Source organism: Chelmon rostratus, chromosome 11 (assembly GCF_017976325.1).
Source record: "Chelmon rostratus isolate fCheRos1 chromosome 11, fCheRos1.pri, whole genome shotgun sequence".
Lineage (NCBI taxonomy): Eukaryota > Metazoa > Chordata > Actinopteri > Chaetodontiformes > Chaetodontidae > Chelmon > Chelmon rostratus.
Genome location: NC_055668.1, coordinates 27236982 through 27254826, shown reverse-complemented (window position 1 = coordinate 27254826; position 17845 = coordinate 27236982). Strand labels below are relative to the sequence as shown.

The following is a 17845-nucleotide window of genomic DNA, read 5'->3' as shown; positions in this document are numbered from 1 at the left end:
GAGTCTCTCTGTGCTGGTTTAGTCTTTGTGGTGGTTTTGAGTCTCTCTGTGCTGGTTTTGAGTCTTTGTGGTGGTTTTGAGTCTCTTTGTGCTGGTTTAGAGTCTTTGTGGTGGTTTTGAGTCTCTCTGTGCTGGTTTAGAGTCTTTGTGCTGGTTTTGAGTCTCTCTGTGCTGGTTTTGAGTCTCTTTGTGCTGGTTTAGAGTCTCTTTGTGCTGGTTTAGAGTCTTTGTGGTGGTTTTGAGTCTCTTTGTGCTGGTTTAGAGTCTTTGTGGTGGTTTTGAGTCTCTCTGTGGTGGTTTTGAGTCTCTCTGTGCTGGTTTTGAGTCTCTGTGCTGGTTTTGAGTCTCTTTGTGCTGGTTTTGAGTCTTTGTGGTGGTTTTGAGTCTCTCTGTGCTGGTTTAGAGTCTTTGTGGTGGTTTTGAGTCTCTCTGTGCTGGTTTTGAGTCTTTGTGGTGGTTTTGAGTCTCTCTGTGCTGGTTTAGTCTTTGTGGTGGTTTTGAGTCTCTGTGCTGGTTTTGAGTCTTTGTGGTGGTTTTGAGTCTCTCTGTGCTGGTTTTGAGTCTTTGTGGTGGTTTTGAGTCTCTTTGTGCTGGTTTAGAGTCTTTGTGGTGGTTTTGAGTCTCTTTGTGCTGGTTTAGAGTCTCTCTGTGCTGGTTTTGAGTCTCTCTGTGCTGGTTTTGAGTCTCTTTGTGGTGGTTTTGAGTCTCTTTGTGCTGGTTTGATGTAAAACATTCTGTCAGTTTGAAAATCGTTGTTCACTTTATATTAGAGAGGTTTTTGCTTTTGTTATCATTCATCAGTTTGTATTTCATTATTCTAACAGCTGCAAACATGAACTATGAGAAGAGTTTAACGGATTCTCAGCTCACTTTGACCAATATTAACATTTAATGAATCTTTAGGATAAATAATTATTAAATTATTAGAAAATAAGGCAAAAGGCAACGAGCAGGATTCAAAGTTAAATATCTTCTTTATTTTCTTTTAGTAGAAAATTAAACATTTACATTTTGCCGGTTTGGAGGAATCACAGAACGTCAGAGTGTTTAATGAGATTCATTAACTGTTTGCTTTGGTTTGAACGGGACGAGCAGCAACGAAGGAAAGTAAAATCCAACGAGAACTGAACTCAGATCTGTTTTACCTGACAGATCCGCAGACCAGGTGAAAACATGATGTTTCTGTAGGCGAGCAAAGACTTCAATATATAAAATAATAATTATGATGAATAAAGAGCCAGACAACTCTTTCTGCTTTCTGTACAGTTAGTACCCAATCACAGAGTTCAGGATGTGTCAGAGCTGTGAAATGAAACGTTCTCCATGTTTTAAAACAGCCTCAGAAAAATGACCAAATGCTGCCTGAAATCTAAAAACCTGTGGAGGATTTGAAGAATGAAGATTTGAGCTGAAACACGAGGAGAAACCGGCACAGACAGAAGAAAGGCTTCTCGAAACATGAGGGTGACGATGATGAAGACCGCTAAATTAAGTTAAACGACATAAACAGACAGTTAGCCCCGTGTGTCAGATCACAGGTCACGCTCACACCTGATGTCGGCCACGCTGTCCACGGCGTCCTTCCTGATCTCGGTCCGACTGAAGGAGAACTGGGCCTGGCCTTTCTGCGGTGTGGACGGGTCCTCGGGCAGGAACTCTACGATGTGCGGGTTGTCCTCGTTGCGTCGGACGCAGCCTTTGCTGATGACGTGCATGATGCAGGAGAGCACGTCGCTCGTGCTGCAGCTGAAACGCCCGGCGCCCGGAGAGCGAGAGGCTTCCTGTTTCTGACACGAGTCCAGGACCTGGAGGGGACCGACAACATCCTGGTGATTTATCTGTTCTGACAGTCTTACCAGTGGTGGAGCTAAAAATGCAAGGTGGGTGGACTGCTGCACCACCTCGGGGAGAAGGAAGCTACCACAGGTCCTTCACTCCGGCAGCGTCAGGTGATTTAAGTCAGGCTTCAGTTACTGAAGCACTGGGTCCTTTTTCCTCTGCACTACTGTCAAACCTGTGCTGTATCACAGTTCCTTTTCCCTTCAATACTACACTAAGCAAATATATTTTCATTTCCACTGTGACACACATATATATATATATATATATCTATTTGTATTTAATGAACTTAATTTATCCATAATCATGTGCATTCTTTGTTTCAATTCTTTTTCAATATTTCTCAACTGCTTTCCCCTGGCTATAGATTTCTAAATATTACATATACATCGTCTACTTCTTATTTACTATTTTTGATTTTTTATTGCCTTTGCTATTTGTTTTACTGATGTTGCCTGTAACACCAGATTTCCCAGCTGAGGATCAATAAAGTTGATCTTATCTTAAAGGACAGACTGTCCAAAATAAAGAAAAAAGAAAAGGAGGACATGTATATTGATTTGGAACTACAGCTCCCATGATGCTTTTCACCGTGGGCTACTCAGTATACTGAACTAGCTGTTAGCGGCTCCTGTTAGCGGCTCCTGTTAGCGGCTCCTTTGTTAAAAACAGGGAGATTCTGTCTTCGTCTGACTTCCTGGTGGATTTCTGAAGGTTTATTCTCTGATGGACGTCAGAGTTAATGACGTTACACTGATATAAAAACACGTTCAGTTATGAATCTGAAGGAGTGACGCTTCAGAAATAACAACTGAAGGACCTAAAAACACTCTCCAGGTGTGTGGGTGTGGCCTCAGCCTGCTGCTCTCTGTGACCTCTGACCTTGAAGACCAGGTTGTCGATGTGCATCTCCTTCTCCTGCTTCATGATGTGGACGATGAGACAGTAAATGTAGTTCCTCTTCCTCTCCAGAGTGCCGGCGGCGTCCTCGTCGACGTTCAGGTACGTCTGTCTGGGCAGCAGCCGGACGGACGCGGGGACGCCCTCCAGACTGCGGGACGCCACCTGCCGGTTCAGCTGCAACACACCTGCGAGCAGACAGAGCGGGCAGAGTCAGAGAGGAAGAGGACGAAGGACAGCGGCGTGTCTGCGTGTGGCGAGTGTCTGACCCCGGCTCGGCTCATCGGGCTGGCTGCAGATCAGCGGTCCTCCCTCGCTGATGAGCGGCAGCAGAGCGTGAAGCAGCACGGCGGCAGACAGGCCGGTTTCCTGCTGCAGAGCGTCCACTCGAACCTCCTGCAGAGACGCACAGAGAGCCGACTGTCAGCGAACGCATCGGGAGACACTTTCAGGAAGTAAGATCTCGATGTGTCCGCCTTATATGATAAATATATTCTTCAACTGAGGAAACCTGTTTCAGTGTTTACACCTGCACCCGATTCTTGATTCAAACTAGACTGTGGACTGTGTCTCATAGATTAATCCTGGTTTGTCAAACATTATGAGCAGGACAAGTTGATGTGAGTGCGTCTGTCCTCACGTGTTCATGGACGGACAGAGCAGACTGTCAATGTTGAAGATTCATAAAGACCATCTGAAAGGACGTTCTGAGTCTGTCTGTGTGTCTCTCTCTGTCTGTCTGTCTGTCTGTCTCTCTCTCTCTGTCTGTCTGTGTGTCTGTCCATCTGTTACCTCGTGGTTGTTGAACTGCAGCAGGATGAACATCTGCAGTGTGGAGACATGAAGCGTCCAGCAGCCAAACTGCAGCTCAGCGTGACCGAGCCACGTCCACTGCAGCCGGCGAGGCTTCGAGTGACTCAGACCATACATGTACTGACCTGATGGAGACACACACACACACACACACACACCTGGGTGAACTGGGGCTCACTGTGATTGTGGCACTGGGTGAACTGGTACTCACTGTGGGTGTAGAACTGTGTGAACTGGTTCAGGTAGGAGCAGAGTTCGACTGGAAAATGTTTCGTTGGTTCGTCCAAAAAGCAGAGCGAGGAGACGGCCCAGCAGCGCGGAGACAGAACCAGAACCTGGACCTCCGCCTCCTCTTCTGACTCCGCCCAGTCCTCCTCCATAATCTGCAGCAACAACGAAAGAAACTCAAACCTTAAAACGACGATTCCTGCAGGATTGAGACTTTTTGCATTTCAGGTTAAAGATCAACTTCATATAATTCTGCATGTGAAACATTAATTAGACCGCTCCTTCATCAGAGGTCACCACAGTGGATCATCTGCCCCCCCCAACCCAGCATAGAAAGATTTTTAACGATCGCCACCTTTGATTTGGCTTTGGGCTGTTTCTGATTAAACAAGTCAAAGCTGCAGCACATACAGAGAAGCTATGCATCGTACTGTTCTCTGATTTTAAACTAAAACAATCTGGAGAGGGTGTCGTGGGTTTTCCTGACCTGGTCGTGATCCTGCAGGCATCGGTCCAGCTGCTGCAGACGGTACAGGTGAAACTCCTGCTGCAGCTCGGCCGACTCGCTCAGGTTCTTCAACATCTGTTGAGGGAAGCGGCTCGGGAAGCAGCTGCCGATCTGATCGATCACGGCGGTCTCCAACCACACGTTCCCCTGAGCCAGCAGCCGGTCGCCCAGGTAGTACCTGGAGAGAGAAAGAGACTCGTTTCCTGTGGTTCTGAGCCTCCTGTTGGTGTGTTCAGACTGGCGTCAGTCTGGTTTTGTGGCTGTCTTGGTGTTGTGCCGGTCAGACCTGTAGAAGTGTTCAAAGGTGTTGGCGAGCTCCAGGCCCGACAGGAAGAGCATCGGCTCCAGAAACTGCTGCAGTCGCTCCAGAGTCTCCACGCTGCCGCACGCCGCCCCGCTGGCCTGGATCATCTGGTCGATGTACTGGGCGAAACGCTCGCTCACCTGCACAACGCGACAACAGCACAGGTCGACTAAAGCCCGAGTTTAACTGGGAGAGACCTGGACTGCGAGCGAAACAGGAGGCGGTACTTTCACATACATACACATACACTTCAAGCAGGGACGCAACTGACATTTAGATTTTCCATCAATGTAACAATTAGAAAATCCTTAAGGCCGAGACAGCGTCTTCAGATGTGCTCGTTCTGTAGTATTCTGTTTCCTCTCATAGAACAAACAGAAGGTGCATATCGTCACATTTCAGAAGCAGCTAGCAGCAAATGTTTGAAACAGCAGCAATGGACTTGTCGATCAGCTGATCAGTTTCCTTTTCTACGCTCAGAATACGCCCACTGGATTTAAATCACCTGAACTGTTAGGGGCTAGTCCACGGTTAAACTTTAAAAACTAGAAAGATTACATTTAGTTCAGTTTTTGCTCCACGCCTACATCAAATTCTGTTGCACCAAAACCAGAAACTCTAATTTAAAATGTGAGTTAACTTTAAACCTAGCTTGACTGAGGACCTGTTTGGCCTTCACATCTCCTCTGTGAGACATCAGACACCTGAGCAGGTGACGCTTCGTTACAGGATACAGAGCGGCTGGAGGGTTCCTCCTGTTTTATACTGGAGGAACTCATACTCATTTATTTATTTATTTTAATATGGGTAAATGACAGGGGAGTGTCCCACAGCCCTTCATTTTGATTGGTTATCTGCCTGGTCAGAGGCAGGATCTTTGTAAACCAGGCTCTGGTTTAAACCATGGTCTCAAGTCCAGCTCTGCATCCTCACAGTTACACCTGGTTTATGCCGAGCTGAAGCCATCTTTAGGTCCAACTTAAAATGAAGTTCATCTTAGAAATAAAAGTGTAGCTGAGTGCACTTCCTGTCATGTGACTGGACATCATGAAGTAGAACAGATTCAATGAGGGGAAGAAAACATTCAGCTGCATGTAAAAACATTTTAAACTCACACCGTGTTGGTCGACCCGAGTTGAACCAGACTTATTGGGACCTCGTCGGGACTTACGTGCATGGCTCTGAGGATGGAGAGCTGCAGCAGGGCGGCGGAGAAACCGTGCCGGAGGGCGAGGACGAAGGCGGTCTGCTGTCCGAACAGCTCCTCCATGGCGTTCTTCAGCCGCAGGTACAGACTCCGGTAACGCTCCACGAAGTCCGGCAGACTGCAGCTGGACTCCAGAAACTTCTTCACCTGAGGGGGGGGGGTCATGTTTCACCAAAACCATCAGGGTTCATCCTCTGAGGACCAGGACTGTGCGGTAACAGTCCAGAGATATCAAGTTTACCACCAAGAGACCAACGTGACTGTAAGTCTCTCTGAAACAAGGAAACATCTGTTCGATGGTAAACCTGAGAAAAGTTCAGTGTTTGAGGTGACTGCGTCTCACCTGGCGCTGTACCACTCCCTGCCAACAGAGGGCGATTCCTGCGATGCTGCTACTGCTCTTCACTTTGGGCTTGGCCGAGGAGGACGAGGAGGAGGAAGAGGCCGCTGCAGTGTCTTTGTTTTTACCCTCTTTGCCGTCTGGAAGACACATGTAGGAAAAGTTGACTTTCTGAATAAAACACATCACTGATGAAGTGAATCAGAGAAATGAAACAGAAATGATAACTGCAGCCAGAAACATAAAGATCAAGCAGTGTCTCTGTTCTGTCCTTCTTTTCCATCTGAAAAGAAACCACATCAGTGTCAGAACTAAAATGGGAACAGGAAGTCGGCAGTAAAAACAAGCGCAGTCCAAACTGAAAGAAAAGATGGAGGATAAACGCGTCCTGTGACTTTTTTGGTTTGAGGTTTGTTTCAAGGAAGCCGAAAGTTTCAGTCAGTTCAGATGAGGAGGAGGAAGTGTCAGCTGACGCCCCCTGCTGGATGAGTTCAGGTGAAACATTATTTTCAGGTCGACGCCAGGTGAGACGCAGCTCGATGTTTGAGCTGAAGAGCACTTAGACTGAATGTAGAGGCAGCAAAGAGCTGGAAAGATGAACCAATTAACTGATCAGTCGCTGGTTCCCGCTTCACAAATGTGAATTTCTGCTGCTTTTCTTAAGATAAGATAAGAAGTTATTAATCCCCCGCCAGCAGGGTGAGGGTTTGGTCTTTATAATTAAGAACAGCTTCTGTAACGCTCTCTATTTTCTTCATGTCAACTAATATCATATTCAACCCAAAAAGCAGCAGTGAATGCTAACTGCTAACAGTTAGCAGTGAATGCTAACTGCTAACTGTTCTGTGTGTATGATCGATCTTCCTCCTCTGAGCTCCATTAAAACACATCAGTGAGCCTCAATGTTGCTCCTTCATCACCATGAACACGCGCACGCGCGCGCACACACACACACGCACGCACGCACGCACGCAAACACACACACACGCACACACACACTCACTATAGCACACACTGTGGATCCATCCGCTGCTGAAAATAGTCCCAACAGAGGCTCTATTCCCTCCTGTTTGTCTGATAGGAACTACAGTGAGCAGCTGTTTGAGGAAACTACTGAAGCTTTTAAACAAGAAACTAAATATTTGTGAGGAGTTTTTAAAGATTTCCGTCTTTAGGAGGAACCAACGGGCTGAGAAGACTTGTCCCAGTCTTGACAAAATAACAAATATATCAAATGAGACAACAGTCGCTCAGAAAGAAGCTGTCAGGGGGCGACGTGACGACTTCCTGTCCTCATTTGGACGTATGAAATGTCACAGAGCAGAGTGTACATGTAAACAAAGAAAACGGCCTCTGAACTCAGCTGTTACTTACTCTTCAACTCTTTGCTTCGGTTGAGACCTTCTGGAAACAAAAAAAACTCTTTAAACATGGAGGACGACTGAAAACACTTTCATTCATCCTCAACAGTCCAGATATTCATATTTTTATCCTTTAGACTGCTTTCAGTCTGCTCCTCTCACAGATATGATCATCAGAGCAGCTGCTACCTGCAGCAGGTGTTCATACAGCCAATCACATCGCAGTTCACAGGACTGACTTAGATCATGTGATCTGATGCTGAAGCCTGTTTGAGCTTTGAGCTGCACACATTAAACACTGCACAGACTGTACATCAGAGGGTTGTCAAGGACATTTCTTTCTTTTTTCTGACTTTATTTATCTTTAACTCGTGTGACTCAGATGTGTTTCTGCTTCATTTTTCCTCCTGAGCTGATCTTTGGTCCTTGTTGTTGTTCAGATACCTCAGACAGAGGTCGACTGTTCTCTGTGTCAGTGCAGAAAATAAAGGAGTTAAACTGAAACAGATCCTGAAGTCAGTCAGATCCAGTCTGTCAGTAGTTGTGATCCAGGCATCATTGATCCTATCAGAGGGAGATCCTGCTGATCCCAGAGGACAAGCTCACACATTTCAGTCGATTCAGTTAGTTCTGATTATTAATTATTTGATGTCTATCTCAGATATTAATCACACGCTGTTACTTCTGACAGATGTGAAGGACGAAGCTACCAGACGACCGTACTGAGAAACTGACGCTGACACTCACTTGATTTGACGGGGGGTTTGAGCTCCTCGCTGTCCGGCCGGCTCGTGTCAACGTGGACGAGGAGGTGCGTGAGTCGTCTCACTCTGGAGTTAAATATGGCCGCCCGGCTTTTACAGCGGCGGGCCGACTCGGCGTTATCCAGGTACTCACTGAGCAGCCAGGACAGAGGGCTGGACGCTGAGGATTCTGGGTAAATACAGAGGGAGCACAGACAGGGGCTTCAGAGTGTGTGACAGCTTCCACTGCTGTCGCTGTGGGGACACACACCTCTGCTGTGTGTGTGTGTGTGTGTGTACCTGACAGTGTGATGCTGTGTGTGTGTGTCTGTGTGTGTGTGTACCTGACAGTGTGATGGTGTGTGTGTGTCTGTGTGTGTGTGTGTACCTGACAGTGTGATGCTGTGTGTGTGTGTGTGTACCTGACAGTGTGATGCTGTGTGTGTGTGTGTGTGTACCTGACAGGGTGATGCTGTGTGTGTGTGTGTGTGTGTGTGTGTGTGTGTGTGTCTGACAGTGTGATGGTGTGTGTGTGTCTGTGTGTGTGTGTGTGTGTGTACCTGACAGTGTGATGCTGTGTGTGTGTGTGTGTGTGTGTACCTGACAGTGTGATGGTGTGTGTGTGTGTCTGTGTGTGTGTACCTGACAGTGTGATGCTGTGTGTGTGTGTGTGTGTGTGTGTGTGTGTGTGTGTGTGTACCTGACAGTGTGATGCTGTGTGTGTGTGTGTGTGTGTGTGTACCTGACAGTGTGATGCTGTGGACGATGGGGGTGATCAGAGCCTCCCAGCAGGTTCGACCCAGAGCTTCAGCAGCTTCTGCATCTGGCAGGAAACGATCCGCAAACATCTGCTCATGTCTCAGAGCGCTGTTGAGTCTGAGCGCGCACACACACACACACACACACACACACACACACACACACACACACACACACACACACACATTAACTTGGTGAAGAGCTGCAGTACTGTCAGAAGTATTGAAAGTATTACTGTAATATTTACTTGTTGAAGAGCTGCAGCAGCTGCATCTTGTCCTCCATCACCTCCTGACACCAGGTGTGGGCCTTGGTGCTATAGAACAGGTAGGTCCGACAGCACAGCTGCTCCTTAAACACCGGCCAGAACGTCGGCTTTGGGCCCAGAACCTCGAAACCGTGGACCCGAGTGTCGATGCCACCCTGACGGACGACAGAGGGGCGGGGTCAGTAGATGGAGGGGTGTGGTCAGCGGGTAGAGGGGTGTGGTGTCATAGTCTCACCTGCTGACATCTCTTGACCCTGATCTGGATGATGGACCAGAACCTCGTCATGTTCTCCAGGAGAACCACCCGACTGGCTGACGGAGTCACGTTCACCTGCACACACACATGCGCACACACGCGCACACACGCGCACACACGCGCACACACGCTTATCATCATCATCATCATCATCTTCAGTGTTGTTATGTGTACCCTGATGTGTTCACTGTCATCACGTGACCTGCAGACTTCACACCTGAAAGCTTCTGTCTGAACGGAGACGAGCGTTTCAGCTCTGCTGCTGCACACAGTGTGACACACATGTAGATTCAAGTCTCACAGAGTCACATCCATACTGCTATGAATTATTGGGGATTTTTAGACTGGACACTGGTGTTTGCACCCAAAACAAGACTTTATGGAAGTCTACACAACATCCACTGGAGGGACTGGATTTGGGCAGACCTCCAAACAATTGGCCTGATAAGACCATGAGTGTGCAATGAACAGGTACACCTGTACAAACACCTGTACGGGGTTCCCGCTCTTTTCTTCAGATCATGTTCCAGGACATTTTTAATGACGACGCAGCTGGTAGGACAGACGGGGATCATGCTAACACTAAACATGTTACTATTTCCTTTTTTAATGTTTACATCTACTAGACTTTTATTTTTAAAGTCATTGTATTATATTTGGAAAGGCCCGTGTGCTCTATGTGGTCTATATGCTCTATGTGCTCTACTGTTGGCGTATGTAATCAAAACGTATCATTATAATTCTTATTAATTCATAACATCAATCCCTTTTTCTTATGAGTTCTGTTAATCATTGCACAAATCTACACTGAGAGAGTTCATCGTTTTAACGCTGGCTTCATTCAAACGTCCCCAGCGCACATTAGAAACCATCGCTCCTTAAACCTCTGCAGCACAGAGCACACAGCAGAGCAAGACCTGTGAAAAACCATCACAGAGACAGGAAGCAGTGAGAATATTTACATTTGAAGGATAATGAACTGACATGAGTCTCTGACACTCTCAGCCATGAATGAATGAATATGATCCTGAACACAACTCAGCCTGTAGGTGGCAATATCACCAGTGACGCTTGTGCCCCCTGCTGGTGTGGAGAATACTGCAACAGAGAGACGTTGAGCGTAAAAGCCACTGAGTGCTCGTAGCTCACGCGCCACCTGTGGATGGTGTCCAACCCAACAACGCTTCGGGTGGAGGCGGAGACTCACCGTGTTCAGCTCAGTGTTGATGTTGGTGGGTTCATCTCCTCCCAGAACCAGGATCCGGGCCGGCATGTAGCTCGAGTCCTCGCTGGCCACCAGGATGGCTAGTTGTCTACACGCACGCACGCACGCACGAACGCACGCACGCACGCACGCACGCACGCACACGCACACGCACACACACACACACACACACACACACACACACACACACACACACACACACACACACACACACACACAGGTTAATCAGATTAATCACATGAACTGATCATGAATCTGATCTCTGATCTCTAACTGCCTCCATGCAGCTTTCTCATTGGATGCTTTTCTTTTCCTGCATGTCATGGAGGTATTATAGGAGGAAAAAACATAGGCTCAAACTTTTCCACTATCTATTTTTGCACATTCAGACCATAAGAGGGCAAACCAATACAACAAGAGACAAACGACTTCATAATATAAAATCTACATACCTAAACAAATACAATATTTCATATAATTATCCAGATATTGTTTTTCCCACAATGGAACATTAGTTTTCGAATCGAAATGTCTGCTTTTCTACAATCTGATGATATATTTGAATTTACAACACTGGTGGACAGACCGAGCAGCGAGCCCAGCCTGGGCCCGGCTGTAGCCAGGCCGGAGCCCAGCCGGAGGCCAGCCCGGAGGCCAGCCCGGAGCCCAGCCGGAGCCCAGCCCGGAGGCCAGCCCGGAGGCCAGCCCGGAGGCCAGCCGGAGCCACATGTGTTGCGTGTTACATGTGTCGCGTGTGTTGTGTGTTGCGTGTTACAATTTCCTTTTTTAATGTTTACATCTACTAGACTTTTATTTTTAAAGTCATTGTGTTGGGTGTTACGTGTGTTGCGTGTTACGTGTGTTACGTGTTCAGCACATGTTCAGCTACAGAAGCTCTCGTACCTGATGACGACTCCTTTGTGCATGTAGATGTTGATGAAGTGCGAGCCGGTGCAGCCGTTGGACTCCCAGTAGGTTTTGGGGTTCTTGTCGGTCAGTTTGTTAGCTCGATGGTGATTGGACGAAACCTCCACCTTCTCCCAGCACTTATCCTCTTTCAGCTCCACACTGGAACCTGAACACAGCACCAGTTACACCAGTTATGACACATTATCTTCAACCATCTTCAAGAAAACCAGAAAAATTAGTTAAAAACTAAAGACATTTGTTTTCTTTTTCATATTTAATTCTTGTTTTTACAAAGTAATCAAACGCTACGTCAGATCAGAAATAAACTACGCATCTTCTGATGGAAACAGACCTTGGCAGAGATTCTTGAGGAACACGTCAAAGAAAGGGATGTTGATTGGCTGATGGCTGCGACGGTGCTCCTCAATCTGACCCAACACCATCTGACAGGAAACAGGAAGTAGGGAACACAGGAAGTGCTGATTTTTTTAATTCAATAACTTCAAGCACCTTCAGCTTAAAGCCAGAGGAGCAAACGTCTATCTGCCTGTCGACCCACGTGCACTCTGTCCGTGCACTCACTGCACATGACCAAAGTCTTCCTCAAGGCAAGGCTAAGCACACATGCTGCTAAAGCTAATCACAGGATGGAGGGAAAGTGCAGCCAGACTTCCACCTCCACCTGCGACAGCTCACACTGCTGAACAACAGGAAAAGAAACACAGAAGAAGAAAAGGCTGCGACCAGAGAGGGGATGAATGAAGCCAGACAGGACAGTCCCCTCTGTCCCATTCTGTCCCCCTCTGTCCTCAGCCTGAAGCCCTTTACTGCATGCGATGCCCTCTGTCCCTGTTTTAAAGTGGTTCCGAGGACTCGGTGACAGACGTCAGTTTGTGTCCTCCTCGTGTATGAAGGGTTGACTGTCTGAGCTGAAGTGTCTCCAGTTACCTGGATACATCCCGCGAGGACGCTGGTGGTCATCTTCTTGTAGAGGCTGGCGTACTTCTCACAGTCGGTGATCAGGTCTCGGAGCTCGGTGACCAGCAGCAGGTTGGTGCTGTGTTTGTCCAGAGCCTTCACCAGAGCCTCTTTGGTTCCCAGACGACACATCACCACAGCGTAGTCTTTGTTCAAAGACGCCAGCCGGTACAGGAAGCGTATGAACAGCTGGACCACCTAAAGAGCCGATCACAGGAGATTAACGTACATCACACGGTGGCTTTGTGCCGCCTGCTCCTGGTCTGTACTGACCTCTCTGTCGTTGATGAAGGCCATCGTGGACGACAGGCAGGGCTCGATGCTCTCGTGCCACGGCAGCACGTCCTCCTGGTAGTTGTCCAGGAACTTGTTCAGGATCCTGCGGGAACAGAGAGCCAATCAGGCGTGCTCCACACCAACATCATCATCAAGGCGATCATCACGACTGAGGTGAAAGGTCACAGGCCGCGGTCGGTCGGTACCTGAGGATGGAGAGCTGGACGGCCCGGTCGGCTCGGTGCTGCTCCATCAGACGAACCAGATCCTGATACGTGTCCCGACTGTGAGTCACCTGATCAAACGATAACAATCAGTATTAACTGACCGAGACACAGAGGCAGACGAGTCGGAGCGCGGCGTGCAGGTGAGCTGGACTGCAGCTCGGATCGCCTCGGTCGATTCATTCATTAAATAATAAAACACAGTTACATCTGAGCTTAAACACTACAGCTGCATCAATGCTGCATCAATGCTGCAGATGTTTCAGCTTGAGCTCATCTGGACTACTTTATATCCTGTTGGCTGGTTTAATCTACAGCGATGCTTCATATTCTATAAGATCATCACATGTTTGTCCTGTGAGAACCTCGTATCTCAGAAAAACAGCCTGTTTTCAGCTCTGTGACGATGCATTTCCAGCTGATCCAAGAGGCTTTTTAAACAGTTTATTTAGCTGTGTGTGTGTGTGTGTGTGTGTGTGTGTGTGTGTGTGTGTGTGTGTGTGTACCTGGCTGCGTTCCTCCTCCAGCTGTGAGGTGTCGTCACACAGCAGCTGCTCCAGAGTCTGGATCACTTCTTTAGTGGCCGTCAGCTCCTTCAGACTCACAACCAACATCTGCAGCTCAGTGCCCTTAAAGTCCAGCTGCTCACAGCAGTCTGACCAACAACAGGACACAGAGAGACAGACAGACAGACAGACACACAGAGAGACACACAGAGACACACAGAGAGACACAGACACACAGAGAGAGAGAGACACAGAGAGAGACACACAGAGACAGACAGACAGACAGACAGACAGACAGAGACACACAGAGAGACACAGAGAGACAGACAGACAGAGAGACACACAGAGAGACACACAGAGAGACACACAGAGACACACAGAGAGACACAGACACAGAGAGAGACACACAGAGACACACAGAGACAGACAGACAGACAGACAGACACACAGAGAGACACAGAGAGACACACACAGACAGACAGACAGACACACAGAGACACACAGAGAGACACAGACACACAGAGAGAGAGAGACACAGAGAGAGACACACAGAGACACACAGACAGAGACAGACAGACAGACACACAGAGACACACAGAGAGACACAGACACAGAGAGAGAGAGACACACAGAGAGACACACAGAGACACACAGACAGACACACAGAGAGACACAGAGAGACACAGACACACAGAGAGAGAGAGACACAGAGAGAGACACACAGAGACACACAGAGACAGACAGACAGACAGACAGGCAGACACACAGAGACAGACAGAGAGACACAGAGAGACACACAGAGAGAGAGAGACACAGAGAGACACACAGAGACACACAGAGAGAGAGAGAGACACAGAGAGACACACAGAGACAGACAGACAGACACACAGAGAGACACACAGACACAGAGAGACACAGAGAGACACAGAGAGAGAGAGAGACACAGAGAGACACACAGAGACAGACAGACAGACAGACACACAGACAGACACACAGAGAGACACACACAGACAGACAGACAGACACACAAACAGACAGACAGAGACACACAGAGACACACACACACACACACAAACAGACAGACAGAGACACACACACACACACACAGACAGACAGACAGACAGACAGACACACACACAGAGACACACACACACACACACACACACACACACACACACGTTATAGGAGTGAACAGTAATCGCAGCTTTGATAAAACATGATTGACAGCATGATGCTCCTCCTCGTCGTGCCTGATGAAGATGAACAGTAAAATGCTGCGCCTCTATCATTACTGTCAGACGTGTCAACTATTGTGATCACTTCCATCAGTGTGTCATGATCTTCAGTGTCTTCAACAACACAAAGGCACTGTTGTGGTCACGTGACGCGGTCACGTGACGCTCGGAGCCGTCAGCCGTACCTTTGCTCTCCAGCTTGTGCACCATGGAGATGTGGTTGAGCGCGATGATGGCCAGCATGGTCTCAGCTCTGGACAGAGTCAGACACTTCTTGAGGACGGCGGTGACGTCGCAGGACACCAGCTGCTCCGCCAGGCTCTTATGGTTGGAGATGAGCATGATGATGACGAGCAGGCCGTTACGCACCGACAGCATGCAGCTGCACAGACCGTCAACCGTCAGAATCAGGCCGTCGGAGACAGCAAAACCTGAACCTGCGGCGGTAACTCACCCTTTGGTCTTGAGCATGAGGTCGACGGCGGCGGGGATGGCTCCCAGCAGGCCTTTGGAGCCTTCGGGCGTGGCTGAGCCGATGCTGGCGAAGATCTCCAACATCATCTGAGTGCCGGACTCGGAGAGAGGGAGGCTGCTGCCGACGCTGCGGAGGTCGTGTTTACTGGCTCCAGTGATCACCTTCAGAGTCTGACAGGAAGACAAACAACGACAGAGGCGCAGGTTCACAGGTGTGTGACCTCATCACCGGAGCCAGAGCCAATCAGCACGTTCACAGACGAAACCACGGCCCCTTTGGTTGGAATCACCTGCCTGACACTGTTTCCTGCTGCCGAACGTTTAATACTGGCTGAAACAAAGACTTCACGCCTCTGCAGATGTTTGTCTACCCCACAAAACGAAGACCGCCTGCGAGCAGCAACTGCAGCAGGTCTCTGCAGAAATGTTTGAGTCAGTGTTCAGACTCTGTCTGGGCCTTCAGTGCAGGTAGACAGTTAACCCTGATACCTGAGTTACAGCATCAATACTCAGTGGTTTGGATTCACCTGTTGTGCTGTTACTTAATCATAGATTCAGTGGATTCAGACACCAAACGTATTATTTACTTTTCAAACTGGCCAGTGTACCCTGCTTGTAGAATGTGTTGCCAGAATGTGTTCTCAGCTGGACCTCGTCAGTTTGTCTTGGAAGACGTTTCGCCTCTCATCCGAGCAGGCTTCATCAGTTCATGAGCACCAGACTAGATAGGACAGCTCTAGTCTAGACAGGACAGCTCTAGTCTAGACAGGACAGCTCTAGTCTAGATAGGACAGCTCTAGACTTCATAGGACAGCTCTAGTCCAATGAAATGGTGTTAGGTTCAAGTATTTATCCTCTGAGTGAGGCCAACCCCCAAACCAAGGATGGTATCACTCTATTGTGAGGCAAACGATCCCCCATTAAGGTGGCACTCCAGGAGCCCCCCAATGACAACAATGGGACACTAACGAGGCAAACGACTGTCGTTGACATCCAAGGGTTGCACCCCACCCCGCCTTAATGGGGGATTGTTTGATTCACAATAGAGTGATACCATTCTTGGTTTTGGGGGTTGGTCTCACTCAGGGGATAAATACATGAACCTAACACCATTTCATTGGACTAGAGCTGTCCTATCTAGACTAGAGCTGTCCTGTCTAGACTAGAGCTGTCCTGTCTAGACTAGAGCTGTCCTATCTAGACTAGAGCTGTCCTGTCTAGTCTGGTGCTCATGAACTGATGAAGCCTGCTCGGATGAGAGGCGAAACGTCTTCCAAGACAAACTGACAAGGTCCAGCTGAGGACGACTGAATGCCCTAAAGCTCTGTGATCCAGTGGAAACCCTGCACCAAACAAAGCAACAAGTCACGTCCAGCTTGTTGGAGACAGCACTGTGAACTTTAAACAGGAACCTGGTTGAATCTGCACAGATTCAGATATTTAGCTTCCACCTTACTGAAGCTCAGAGGCTCTTTGCCTCTTTCTGCTCCTCTCTCATCAGTCAGTTGAACCTTTGCACAGAGTTCTGTTCATCTACAAACACGACTTATAGCAAACGTCTCCTACAAAGTAACTTCTGTTTGTGAAGCATGAGAGACCAGTCGATGTTTGTGTGGAGCGATTCTTACTGCGAGCGCCAGCTGCTGGACGTGAGCGATGGCGGAGAACGCCTGCATGCAGGACAGGACGGCCTTGACTCCCCCCTCGGTGGCGAAGGAAACCCTCCACTCGTATTTCAGCATGAGGAGGTGGGTGAGTCTCAGAGTACTGACGACCAGGTCTTTAGAGGAGGAGCCCAGCAGCTCCACCAGCAGCTTCAGCACCTTGTCCCTGTCAGAGGACAGACAAACCCCACAGTATGAGCAGACATACACACACACACACACACACACACATACACACATACACACACACACACACACGGCCCTTGAGGTGGCGCTGGCGGCCCAAGTTTGGGCCGCGGCCCTATGGTTAAGAATCACTGGTCTAAACCACCTGTCTGTCTGTCTCACTCAGACAGATTAGCAGAACGCTCTGCTCTCCCAGGTCCCCTGAACTGAACACACCCACCAGCTCTGTCTATTTCCTGGAACTCACCTCATTCCCAAGCCATTTGAACAACCCATGGGTGTTGTGTATTTACTGGAAACAGTCCTATATTCTCTTAGACCACACTACACTCCCTGGTAACTTGAAAAGCTCTCAAGATCTGTGTATTCCTTGGAAATTCTCCAAACAAAGCCCCCAGCAATGCATTGTGTGGACACTTCTTTAACCACTCAAGGTGTATGGATTTCCTAGAAACAGTCCACATTCCCAGGCCCCATGAACTACCCTCCAGACCGGTTTACCCCTCCAAACTGTCGACGGTTGCACCAACAGGGCTTAAGCCCGGTGTTGAGATGATTCAGTCAAACCTAATAGTTACACTGGTTCTAGATCTAGAACATCATCTAGACTTCAGCCTTCTCCTCGCAAAGAGGTCAGGAGCA

At 48.4% G+C, this 17845-nt stretch overlaps 1 protein-coding gene across 3 annotated transcripts in view; it reads right to left on the bottom strand.

Annotated features, from left to right (window-relative positions):
• LOC121613499 (cullin-9) overlaps nucleotides 1-17845 on the bottom strand; it is a 38100-nt gene that overhangs the window by 7181 nt on the left and 13074 nt on the right. Inside the window, exons 10-33 of one of the 3 annotated variants that reach the window (XM_041946891.1) lie at nucleotides 16982-17183; nucleotides 15334-15524; nucleotides 15065-15261; nucleotides 13645-13793; nucleotides 13121-13209; nucleotides 12912-13017; nucleotides 12609-12836; nucleotides 12013-12103; nucleotides 11655-11826; nucleotides 10734-10839; nucleotides 9506-9601; nucleotides 9250-9425; nucleotides 8986-9119; nucleotides 8248-8433; nucleotides 7514-7543; nucleotides 6143-6279; nucleotides 5764-5946; nucleotides 4575-4732; nucleotides 4268-4466; nucleotides 3764-3935; nucleotides 3532-3677; nucleotides 3009-3135; nucleotides 2722-2927; nucleotides 1552-1805 (exon numbers count right to left, since the gene is read on the bottom strand). In XM_041946891.1, the coding sequence (XP_041802825.1) occupies nucleotides 1552-1805; nucleotides 2722-2927; nucleotides 3009-3135; nucleotides 3532-3677; nucleotides 3764-3935; nucleotides 4268-4466; nucleotides 4575-4732; nucleotides 5764-5946; nucleotides 6143-6279; nucleotides 7514-7543; nucleotides 8248-8433; nucleotides 8986-9119; nucleotides 9250-9425; nucleotides 9506-9601; nucleotides 10734-10839; nucleotides 11655-11826; nucleotides 12013-12103; nucleotides 12609-12836; nucleotides 12912-13017; nucleotides 13121-13209; nucleotides 13645-13793; nucleotides 15065-15261; nucleotides 15334-15524; nucleotides 16982-17183 (3735 nt within the window). The remainder of the gene's footprint in view (nucleotides 1-1551; nucleotides 1806-2721; nucleotides 2928-3008; nucleotides 3136-3531; nucleotides 3678-3763; nucleotides 3936-4267; nucleotides 4467-4574; nucleotides 4733-5763; nucleotides 5947-6142; nucleotides 6280-7513; nucleotides 7544-8247; nucleotides 8434-8985; nucleotides 9120-9249; nucleotides 9426-9505; nucleotides 9602-10733; nucleotides 10840-11654; nucleotides 11827-12012; nucleotides 12104-12608; nucleotides 12837-12911; nucleotides 13018-13120; nucleotides 13210-13644; nucleotides 13794-15064; nucleotides 15262-15333; nucleotides 15525-16981; nucleotides 17184-17845) is intronic. The other 2 variants (XM_041946892.1, XM_041946893.1) reach the window with 2 other exon arrangements.